Source organism: Daucus carota, chromosome 2, assembly GCF_001625215.2.
Source record: "Daucus carota subsp. sativus chromosome 2, DH1 v3.0, whole genome shotgun sequence".
Taxonomy (NCBI): domain Eukaryota; kingdom Viridiplantae; phylum Streptophyta; class Magnoliopsida; order Apiales; family Apiaceae; genus Daucus; species Daucus carota.
Window position 1 is genome coordinate 54,779,760 of NC_030382.2, and position 12,510 is coordinate 54,792,269.

At 33.3% G+C, this 12,510-nt stretch overlaps 2 protein-coding genes across 2 annotated transcripts; one reads left to right on the forward strand and one right to left on the reverse strand.

The window, feature by feature from the left end:
* Positions 1–892: 892 nt before the first annotated feature.
* On the forward strand, positions 893–3,110 carry LOC108208201 (uncharacterized). Its single transcript, XM_017378702.2, has 2 exons — positions 893–1,732; positions 1,883–3,110. The coding sequence occupies exons 1-2, from the start codon at positions 1,014–1,016 to the stop codon at positions 2,955–2,957; spliced, it is 1,794 nt and encodes a 597-aa protein (XP_017234191.1). The 5' UTR covers positions 893–1,013; the 3' UTR covers positions 2,958–3,110.
* Positions 3,111–6,773: 3,663 nt separating this feature from the next.
* On the reverse strand, positions 6,774–8,210 carry LOC108207799 (MYB-like transcription factor EOBI). Its single transcript, XM_017378230.2, has 3 exons — positions 8,014–8,210; positions 7,790–7,916; positions 6,774–7,551 (listed from the first exon to the last, which is right to left on the reverse strand). The coding sequence occupies exons 1-3, from the start codon at positions 8,120–8,122 to the stop codon at positions 7,119–7,121; spliced, it is 669 nt and encodes a 222-aa protein (XP_017233719.1). The 5' UTR covers positions 8,123–8,210; the 3' UTR covers positions 6,774–7,118.
* Positions 8,211–12,510: the final 4,300 nt, after the last annotated feature.

Here is a 12,510-nt window from a genome sequence, read left to right on the forward strand (position 1 = left end):
AATATAAGTTAATATTTTAATGACATAACTCTAATTTTAATCACTTTTTAACTCTATTAAATATATATGACTTATACAAATAACAAATTCTGAAAATTTTGAATCAAATTACGGTACTTTTTATAGATCTTAGACTTTATCTTATAAATAAGAAAGTTTCTACTTTTAGTGTATAAATTTTAAATGTGTCATGTAAATTTTTATTATCAAACAATATGTAGAAAATCTAGTAATATATGTACAACACTTTAATCAAATTATTTTCATTTATATTCAAAGTCAATCAGTTTTCAAAGAAAAGGCATGTAGAATTAAATATATTTTAAAGAAAGCTAGCAGATCAGCTCTTTTCAGAAATCATAAAATAGTATTTATCTATAAAAAATTTATTTCCCTTTTAATTTTGTTTAACTATTAGTTACTCCCTCCGTCCCCCTCATTTGTTTACATTGGGGGATGGGGGCTCGGCACGCATTCTAATGCTCTCGTAAAACGTAGTTCGGTAAATTATTTTGAACTTTTTTTTCTTCTGTATAAAAATTTGATGTTTAAATTTTTATACAAAAAAGAAAAAATTTAAAAATAAGCTATAGAACTATGTTTTATATGCGCATTAAAATGCGTGTCGAGCAGTGTGAAAAAACTGTAAACAAATGAGGGGGACAGAGGGAGTACAAGTTATGAATATTTAATTTATAATCTTGCTTTGCTTAACAACTTAAAAAAGTAAAAGGTAGAAAGTCAAAGGTGAGTGTTAAGGAAGATTTTGAACAAATGTCGCTGGACCGGAAAACTAAAGTTAAAGGAGGAAGGGCCATTTGAAAAGCTTGGGGCGGTCCAGATAAAAAGAAAAGAGAGTTGCGGCAACGTGTATCACAGCATACTACTAGAGCTCCCGTCACATTTACTCGTATTTCTTTATAAATTTCAACCCAGTACAAAACAAGTAACCATCCTATTTCTAAATCAAAGTAAACACAAGTAACCATCCTATTTGTAAATCAAACACCTAAATGGACAGCACAAATGTCCAACATGGGATGCGTTCTTTCGTGGAGCACTCATCTCATGAGCATCCACTAGTACTACAACAGAACGATGATGTAATTGCAAGGGGTGCTTTATGCTATGTTTGCGACAGATCGATTGGAGACTCTGCTACATATATTTGCACTAGTCGTGACATTTTCGAGGACTGTGAAAATTACTACCTGCACAAGAGCTGCGCAGAACTACCCACAAGTATTGTTCACTATAAGCACAAAGATCACAAGCTTGTTCTGAAATTACGTGATTATTGTTCATGTGATATTTGTAGTCGCCATGTGAAGTCGTTGGCTTATGCATGTGAAGATTGTGACTTTGATGTGTGTGTAATCTGTTCTTTTGAACAGAGAGAGCTTCTTCATGCTGGCCACTGGGAGCACCCGCTGACATTGATGCCGAGGAATGCGTTGTTTGAGTGTGATGCTTGTGGAGACGAAAGTAAGGACTCTTCGTATGTGTGCACCATCTGTGACTTTTGGATCCACAAGGGATGTGCTATGGCGCCTCTTGTGACTGAACCTAACTATCACAATCACCCTATCAGTCTCATTTACTCCATTCCTAATATTCATCGCAATTTTCGTAAATTATGTGGCATCTGCCACTATCGTGTTTACCGAAGCAACTGGATGTATTATTGTCAAAAATGCCAATTTTTTGTGCACATGCGATGTGCTATAAAGTAGTAAGTACCCTTGACTCTTTGATCGAGTAGATCGAAATTGTTCTGACTGCATTTTGCTTTTTTTGGTTGATTTCTACTCTTTCATGAGCTATAAAATTGTATAAAAGCGTTATCATCCCCTAACTTATAACTTCCGTTTTTTGCATTCAGTAATGAAGAGAGCGCAGTGTCCGACACTGACACAGTTAGTCTGGTACAATTTCCTCTGGCCAGCGAAAAATCTCTATTTGACCTGTTTTCAGGTAACTGTTGCCGGTTCCAAGTTGACTTTCAAAGTAATGATCCAGACATCATTAAAGAGCACTGGAGTCACAACCATCCATTAGAAAAATTCCAGTTCATAAGCAGCAGTGAGAATGATAACGAAGACAATTCAGATGACAGAAGAGTGATGATTTGCGATGGGTGCATTCAACCCATTTCTGAATTTCATCTTTCTTACTACGCTTGTATCCAATGTGCTCTCTTTCTCCATCCCCTATGTGCCACTAAGTTACCGAAGGAGTTGCCAATAGGAGCATGCACATTTCACCCCGAGCATCTGCTCTTCCTCCGGAAGACAGATAGATTCTATAAATTTGTGAAATGTGGAGTCTGCAGCTTCCCCACCAACGGCTTTTACTATCACTGTGAGAGTTGTGATGTCAAAGTTGATATACGTTGTGCATTCTTGCCCAAAAGGATCAAACACAAATCTCACAAGCAACACTCCCTTACTATGTATCGATCTGACAAATCCAAATGTAGTGCAAGCAAATTGCTTATTGGTGAAGGCATGCAATATGCATGTATGACTTGCACTGACTTCCAGATTCATATACTTAGTGCATTTTACCCACGTAAGATTACGCACAAGTACGATCCTCACCTCTTAACCTTGAGACAACCTCCATTCTTCTACGAGGGAGTATTATACTGCCAAATATGTGAAGAACGAGTTAACAATCAGTTTTGGCTTTATTACTGTGACGAATGTGATCGTGGCTATCACTGTGATTGCGTCCGTCAGTATGAAAATGTCAAGTTAGGAGGGACCATCAAACTTAGGCTTAATGATGAAAATCACACATTTGCATTGGTTTTAAAGAGGCCACAAGGAATGAAATCTTCCGTGCATATCTGTTTTTACTGCAAGCATGAATTCAGTTATGCATTCTTATTTGAATGCGACGGCTGTGGATTTCTTGCTTGCTGCAAATGTGTCGATGAAATCTTGGGTGAGTAACTAGTCAGTGAAGTTTTGAGATCCATCCATTTATAGTGTATTTGATCCCTGCTGCACTCTTAACTCAAGAGTAGTTATTGTATTTCACTCTAGTTATTATAGTGAAAAGCATGCTACTTTTCTTTTATTCTGTTTAATAATATTTGTATATTTAAATAACATTTCTTTCTTGTTAGATGAAATCCCATAAAAGTATAGCATTTTTATTATAAATTATAAATTTAACATCTTAAAAAGTACATGCGTAAACAAATTTAAAAAATGACTTAAAAAATAACTTTTTCAATAAGAACTGTATAAAAAGATCGGACCCGACTCATTCAAATTTCTTGTTATAGCGGGTTGGTGCATGTGTTTGTGGGTAAGCTATGTGCTATAGCGCATTTCAGATTGGTTGATCTAAGAATAAGATCCAATAGCAATCGATCGAACTCATCACCGAACATGTGGGCCGAAAATATAGTACTTCCTCCGTTCCAAAATAGTTGTTATATTTTTATTTTTGTTGATCAAATTGATTAAGATTTGATCAAAAATTATAGGTCAATCACTCATTATTTTAAAAAACTGAAAATTACATTTTAAAGTAGATTAAAAATTATTTTTGATGACATATTTTTTTATTTTGTCAATTGATAAAATATTAATAAATTTCAGTCAAACTTTAGTCAATTTGACCGGCACAAAACCAAATATGATAACTATTTTAGGACGGAGGGATTACAAACTTCGAAATTTTCAAACTACTTATCAGGCATCAGCTGATCAGCAGACACCAAACAGGCTTGAGTAGTTCATAATACTGGGCTGTTTACCAAGTTTACAAGCTCGGAGCAAGGAAATATCCATACAGCTTTTCGAAGAGCCCGTTAAGAAATTTTCATAATATTCGGTCGTCATCGAGAAAACACACTTTCTAATTCGAAATAACCCCAAACACCTCATAGTAAATCCTTTAGGGGTCGTTTGGTTCGAAGAGTGGTATCGGGTTGGAATGAGGAATCGGGTTAAGCTGATATGGGTTTGAGGTATCATATATGATATCATGTGTTTGGTTGAGTGCTGGAATCAATATATGCAATTTTTGTAAAAAATAAGTTATTAATTTATATTAATTGAAAAAATTAATAAAATTATTATTGTTATATATTTTTGCATCATTGATTTAATTTTGTATAAAACATTAATATTTGATTACTTAAATAGAGACAAAAAATCAAAAATGAATGGATACCCATACCTCCATCTCATACCCACCTCCCCACCTAGGTATCAAAAACTCATACCTTGGGGGTTTAAGGTATGGGTTTGAGATTATATTTTTACCAACCAAACACCCGGTATGGGTTTGGAATGGACAAACTCCATACCTGATTCCACGTACCCATGAACCAAACGACCCCTTAAAGTTAACTCCTTTAAAATTATTGGGCGTCCAGCAGAAATTTGTTACTAGTAAATCCTGTCATACAAGTCGGCAATGTAGCGTGTTTTATTGGAAAATAAAAGTCATACCAATTAGAGAAATCTGCAATCGAGATCTTGTCATTATACCAAGGTCCAATGAGAGGCCTCACTCCTCACACACAGCTTCATACTAAAACAAGTTCAATTACACATGTGTGTGTAAACCAGTCGTATGATTATCGTCAAATTATGAACTTATTGTCGCTGCAGTCAAGTGATTAATTACATCTAATAACCTACATTAACCAACAGAAAAGTGATTGTGGTGTGAATTCAGAAGTGGAAGTTTGACGTCAATTGTACTCGATTATTTGAAACATTGTATAGCTAGGTTTTTTGGTTTTATGTAGGAGGCTAGGAGCTGTGAAAAGGATAGTTGAGAGATGTTGTCACCATTTCTAAATATGGCGCCACCATCTGTACGTCTGTAGTCATAAGAGCCAAACGGAGGTCGGCCATTTCAACAGCTATCGTCAATTACTCTAACTGTTGATGAAAAACTTAACCTAATATTTCGATTTCACCTGTTTATTTTTTAATAATTGAATATCCGTCCTATTTTTTTAATAAGATTTTAATTTAAGTAAGATTTTAGTCAACCATCTGTGATAAACGGAGCAAGATAATAGTGGACTATTAAATTGTATGATGCCACCAATATTAAATTGTCTGCTTTAATTTAGACTTTTGTGGTTTTCACGGAAAACCTAACCTTCTGAATAAGAGCATCTCCAACCATGAAGACCCTTTAGCTAAAAGGTGATTTGTCATGCCAAAAATAAAAAATTTAGCCAACCATTTCAAAAATTCACACTCCAACCATAGTGACCTGTTGTCTATAAATTTGGCCAACCTCCTATGGATGGCTAAATTTGTCGAACCTCTACAGGTCTGTAAGAAATATGTAGGAAGATTGCACATCATTTATTACCATATTGAACTGATATATTCTATTTTAACAATTTAAAATATTAATAACATACTATTTTTAAATTATAGCCAACCAATATAGCCAATACCATTGAAGCGAAATGTCTTACAGGTTCAGTAAATTTTACATAACGTCTTACAGGTCCAATTTAGCCAACGATTATAGCCAACACCGTTGGAGATGCTCTAAGTATACAGTAATTTCTACTCCCTTCCTCCTCTCAATTGTTTACATTAGAGGACGGTTTAATGCTCTCGTAAAATATAATTTAATAAATTATTTTGATTTTTTTTCTTTTAAATAAAAACTTAATGCTTAAACTTTTATTAAAAATAAAAATTTAAAAATAAATTATGAAACTATGTCTTATATGCACCTTAAAATGCATGTCAAGTAATATAAAAACGGTAAAAAAAATTGAGAAGGACGGAGGAAATAATTAAACTTGTTTGAAAATATACATGACAGGAAAATTTGTCTTAACTACGACCAAAAAATTTATTGAACTATTGTATGTCATAACAGTTAACGTATATCTATTTTATTTTCCTTTCTTTTGCGCTATGAAAAAACAAAGTTATTGAAGTGGCCTTGCCAAAAAAAAAGAAAGAAAAAAGCTGCTCTGCATTCATTTCTACCGATTGCATGTATTCCCATATATACGGATGTCTTTCCAGCTATACCCGACGACTACTTCCATTGTTGGCAGTATTCTCCTCCTATCGCTTTTCTAGCTTTACCGGCACAATTCAGCCGAAACCTCTTCCAGTTAATTCGCTGCTCCGAATGATCAGTTTTAGTTTTTAGACATACTAGCCGGCTTATAAGTCGAGGTTTCCCGTTTCCGCCCTGAGCTTTTATCATCTTATTGCAGTGGTTATAGTCGCCTTTGTCTGCTTGGGTCCGATCTTTATTCATATATCCGAACTTTCTTCGTCATGCAATCATTCCCCAATTAAGTTCTTCGCCCATAGTCAGCCACTCTTGTCTTAGTATTGAATAATTCGTAACAAGAGGTTGAGAAAAGTGTAAGCACATATTGTCTGCAATTTACCATAACAATTAAGTCAGCATCTTCGATGACTCTCAAAGCTTGACGTTAGATTCATGATTTATAAATGAAGTTTGGCCAATTTCTGGATTTGCTTCGACCAGTGTATGTCTCACCTCTCGGGAAAAACATATTCCTTTGACGTAAACACGTGTTTGTTCAACAAAAAAAATTCTCCATGAAATTTTATATATGTATCCTCGTCCATATTCACTCATTTTATATTGTTTAGAATAATCCTATTTTAGGACTTAATTTATCTCAAATTAATATTTTTTTGTGTAAATAATATTTAGCCAGCTGATTTGGAACCCTAAATATACTTAACCCTACAAAGTATTAATCTATCTAAAGAGTGGGTTACGGTAGACATGACAAGTAATAAATCTTAACATTTGAACATGAAACTATAACGGAGGTCATGCACGGTGATGCTTAGTTGTATAAAATTGTTGCAAAGAAACATTAACAGGAAGATACTAGATAGTATAAAAACTGCCGAAAATAAGCCATTTCAGAGCTCGAGTAAAACATGATCCAGCTGTGCCATATTTTTTCATACAGAATACAGTGTAGTGTTTTCACTAAGCTTTCTCATGCTGAGCAATATCTGTTTATGTATGTGATAATAAAAATACCATATGCGGATCTGAATTTCTTTCCTTTCTCCGCATTCCAAGTGTAAATATTGGACTGGGAATCAACCAAAATTTCATAACTGTTGATAATATGGATAGAATGACTCTCTGAACCAATCGTGAAGCTTTGGCGTTCCAAATACAGGATAGGCATATGTTGCATACTCATCAGTGTCGTAAATGTTTTCCAGGGAATATGGGTCTCTCCAGAAACGTATGTGGGGATCCGCACATGTAGGAGGAGCAATATTGCTCGATAAACCACCAATATTTAGGATGTGTGATGGAAGAGGGTAGTCTTCACATGCTACTTCTACTTGAGAAGCTTCTGGGATGAGAGAGTCGTCATTGTTCATCATTGCTTTTAAATCTGATACTATTTGCTCCCTATATGGTTTCATGATTTGCACCATATCGCTGGCTAACCGTTTGCTGAGGCGGCTGTGCCATCGATTTTTTATTTCATTATCAGATCGGCCGGGAAGACTTTCTGCAATTGAAGACCATCTGAATAACATAGCAAGAACAATCAGAGGAATTGATATGTCACAACTAGATTGGGTGCTTAAGAAATATTAGTACCATAAGTATTTACAAAATTTCCACTTCTGCATTTCATGTAAATATGTTCGACGTTCAATACTAATTATATCAAGACACATCTCAGAATAAAGATCTTTATTGATATAACAAAACCTTTGAACTGCAGATATAAAGATAGACTAAAACAAAAAAACTTGCATACCCTGCTCCATCATGACGCATGCTGATTATGATTTCATCTTCCTCTTCACTGTAGTTACCACGTTTCACCCGTGGATCCAGATAGTTCATCCACCTCAGTCTGCAACTCTTCCCGGTCCTTGACAAACCTAATAAACATATAGTACAATATACTGATCTCGATTAGCACACATCACAAACCATAATCTTAGAAATAGAAGTTGAACACGATGAGATCTACATTACCAGCATGTTTAGGCATCTGGCTCCAATTCCAAATGCCATGTTTACTGATATAATTCACTAGCCGCATGTCTTCTTCGCGGGTCCATGGACATTTCTTTGAACTTGCCATTTTCTTTGAAGTGTTTACTTTTTAGTAAGTCTAACAAGAGAGAATAAAGATGTTCCAGTTTCATTACACCTTCACTAGAATTGCTTAAAATTTATATTAAGCTAGCTCAGCAAACTGGATCCTAAATTTTCAACTCATTTGTACTATGGCCCATCCAAAGTAATTCAAATATTTATTTTTCTGGATATAGAAATTAGACCCATCAATTTACAAGCATTTCACTCGTTTATAGGAAAAAATCAATCAAGTACGGCGCCAAACTAATATATACCGTCACGAGACAGAGACGCAAGTAACATCTATCAATACATCCATCAATTATTATTTCAGTGCGTAATTTCAGTTAGGAGTACCAGCTTGCCAGAGGTATAAATTTTACTACTACTAGTTACTCCCTCCGTCTCATGTAGTAATTAACGAAAATACTCTCTCCGTCTCATGTAGTAATTAACGAAAAGAATAATTTAGTAAATAAATGTAAGAAAAATGGATAAAATAGTGAGGTCAATTACTCCCTCTCCCTCTAGATTCTTTACAGTTTCCTCTTTTGGATGTCCCTCTCATTTCTTTACATTACAAAACTTTCCTAAAATAGTTAATGAGTCCCATCACTTTCCTACATTTTCTTCCTTTTCACACTACTTTTACTCCACTATCTCACTTATGTATATTAACCACTTCACCCACTTTTCTTTCTCTTTTCCACTACTTTATACATATTTCTTAACCTCCGTGCCCAAACTCAATGTAAACTATTGAAGGGGACGGAGGGAGTAATATTTAATATATAAAATGAGTGTAGTGCAAGGAAAAATGGGTAAAATAGTAGGACCAACTAATATCTAATGTATAGTGAATGTAGTTAAATTTTTATATTATAAAATTTTATAATTTTGAGAACGTATATAATTGAGTAAGACGTCTCAAAATATTTTTTTATATAAAAATGAAAGAGACAGAAACAGTAATTTAGTAAAAATATAACTATGAACATTTTCCACAAAAGAAGTATAATAACTTTTGAGCAATATATATACCCTCCTCCTCCTGCACCGTACACACTATGGTATATGAACTGCAAGAGGAAAGTTCAAATCTATATATACAGTATATAAAGAGAACATTTCTAATCAGATCGCAATATGGTCAGTTTAGAGATTCCACGACGGTGGTTTTTGAAAGGAACTGAACTCCAACAGATGCTAGGGTCAAATGCGGTATGCGGCATTTTTTGTCGAATTTTTTGGACCCGACTTATTTGCGTATCAAGGTCCCGTTCGTTGGTCACGAACATGTTCACCTATGTCACGTGGGAATTCGAACGACGTGAAGATGATTTTTTTTTTTACAGACTCTTGGCCTTTGGTCAAACATCCTCCCAGCTGGGCAGTAAAATTTGTTATTTTTAATTTTTTTAATATATTAGAGTTTTGATTAACTATTTTATTCATAAATATTAAAATTATCAGATCAAAGCGTTTTATAATAAGTGCAGGGCCTCAGGGAGTATATAATGCAGCCAAACATAACATGACTTTTTTTAATCAGTTTTAAAAATTTAAGTGAACGATCAGATTCATACTTTCAATTAATTTTAAAAATGAAGTAAATTACCAAATTCATAAAAGGGAATTTGCCCACAACTGAAATCATGCCGCACGTTGCAAGTATAAAAACACGTACGCAACATGATAAAGTAAAGAAAGAGGTACGAACGAAAGTAAAAGAATATCAGTCCTAGTTTAGGTGACCTTCCGAATCGGAATCGAAGGAGTTGCGAATTTTATACTGAAAGTCTATAACCTTACTCTAAATCGATTTTTTCTTATTCCGAATGGGTTAATTTCGCAAGTAAGCGTTAACGACGTCAACTCTTCTATAGTCAGACATACTGCTTAACAATTTTAACATCTACACCGTCGACTTTTTACACATCCGATCGATGGATTACCAGCTGGTAATCTATTGAATTTTAATCTTTTCCGTAGAAATCCACAACATATTCTGGATTGACTCGCGAAACATTTGATTACTTTTTTCAAACAATCATTTGATTGACTACAAAGATAAAACCCCATTTAATTAGTTAAGGAATTTTTTCGATCAGCAATAAAATTCGGTCGAATATTCTGGGAATTGACTTCAGTGTCGATCTTTAGGATAAATTGCCGATTAAACCATATATCCTTATTTCGTCTCCTCCCGTTTAAGTAACTGGATTGGATCATAATGATCATCTACAAGATTATTAAAATCTAATTAGAATACATTAATGCTCACCTCAGCTGATGAACAATGCAATATGACGTTAATCACCAACGTATATCCGTGCTGGCGTCGCCGAATACAAACAGAAGAAAAGGTGCTTTCCAAGCTGCAACTGGAGGTACATGACAATACAAGAATATCAAAATACATGGATATTATTGTGGGTGTCCCTAGGAGGACGTAGCTAGTCAAATATAGGGGCCGTTTGGGTTAGCTTAAAAGAATTGACTTCGCTTATAGTAAAGAAGCGGAGTATAAATGAGAAGTAAAGAAGTTAATAAAGTATTTGGAAAAGAAGCAGAAGCTGTGAGATAGAAGCTATCATTCTCAGCTTTTTAAAAATGCTTCTACTTCTTTACACAAACGGGTCAAGAGAAGCAGAATCCAGAAGCAGCATCTGCTTCCATGAACCAAACAGGCCCATAATTTGCGAAATCAATTGATACGGAACGTCTTTAAAATGTTTAAGTGTCTGTTTGGGGTTGTGGTTGTCAACCACACAACAGCAGTTTTTTGTGAATAAGTTGGTACAAAGTTGTTTGATAATGTTTTTGTCTAAAAGCTGTTTTTACATAAAACTGGTACAGATTAAATTATCAAACACAGCCACAGAGATATTTAAAAGTAAATAACAAACATGTTATATAAATGTTAAATTCGATTTAAATTAATTATAAATATGGATACAAAATGATAGAGATCATATATTTATCAATCATAATTTAAATAATAATAATAATCTTCATATATGTATTAATTTCTTCAATCAAATTATGATTGAATATATGTATTGATAACAAAATTTGTACATAATTTAACACCTTTATCACCACTTATAAACAATGCATCCATGTCATAAGGGTAATAGAATTTAGATGAATTGAAAAAATAAACTATAAAAAATAAATTACAAATTAGTCCTTACGGGGACCGACGTTGATGTTCAGTATTTGTTCAAAAATCTACCGAAATACTGATCAGAAGCTCGCAATATGCTATGTGAAGTCGGGAGTCAATAGTCCTAATGGCAATTGCCAATTAGGGCTCTGTATATATAGCATATAGGCCGTCTAGTTTTAGTTCAGGAATTAGGAATTAAAAATTATTTCTTTTTTTTTTGTCATAAGGAAATTAAAAATTATTTCTGACTTAACTTATAGTTGAAAATAATATGTAAATATATTTTTCCAATAATTTAATTTTTAATTTTTAAAACAAAAATTACACATAAATCATAAATTATTCATTACTTTTATTTTTAATATTATACTTTTTAATAATATATAAATTAGTAATAATTATAAAATTAATCAAACCTATATTTTAAATTCTAGCACACAACTTTACACCCGTAAACGAGCGGTACTTATGCAACATTAATAATGCACATTCACTCGGTTATAATGAGAAAATCAGAGGACCTGTTATTTATTTCGAAATTCAGGCATACTTTATATATATAACAAGTTGCTCTTAGAATTTTAAAATATGCAATTTATATTGGTTCTCTATATATTTAGTAAATTTAACCGGTAAATAATTGCTACTCCCTCCGTCCCTTTTTATCTGTCCATTATGGAAAAAAAACACATACCAAGAAATAATTGATTGTATAAACTTTTTCATTAAATACCTCTAATTAATATCTTGAAAATGGTGGAATACCCCCATTTTATGTTTTGAAAACATGAATTCAACCAAGTTTTAAATAAGTCAAGTTTTGAAAATTGAAATTATGGAGATATATTTGAAAAACTATCATTAAATTAGTTTTGAAAGTATAAATTGACAGATAAATAAGGATAAATTTTTACTTCCAAAATGGACAGATAAATAGGGACGGAGGGAGTATTTCATAAGCTCCCTGTATGCTTATAAATTTTGTTTGTTCTGCTATCAAAATTCAATTTTTATTTAATATATTATTAATAATTTGTATTATTTTCTTTAAAATAAACAAATTTAACATGTTAACTTGAGCAAGACTAGGACTAAAAATCCCAGGAAATATGAAATGAACACAGTATCATGTGAAAAAATAACTCGTTTGATTATTTATTCCATTATCAAACTGCTACTGGGGGAAGAATTTTAATATATCTGTTGAGTTTATCCTGCGA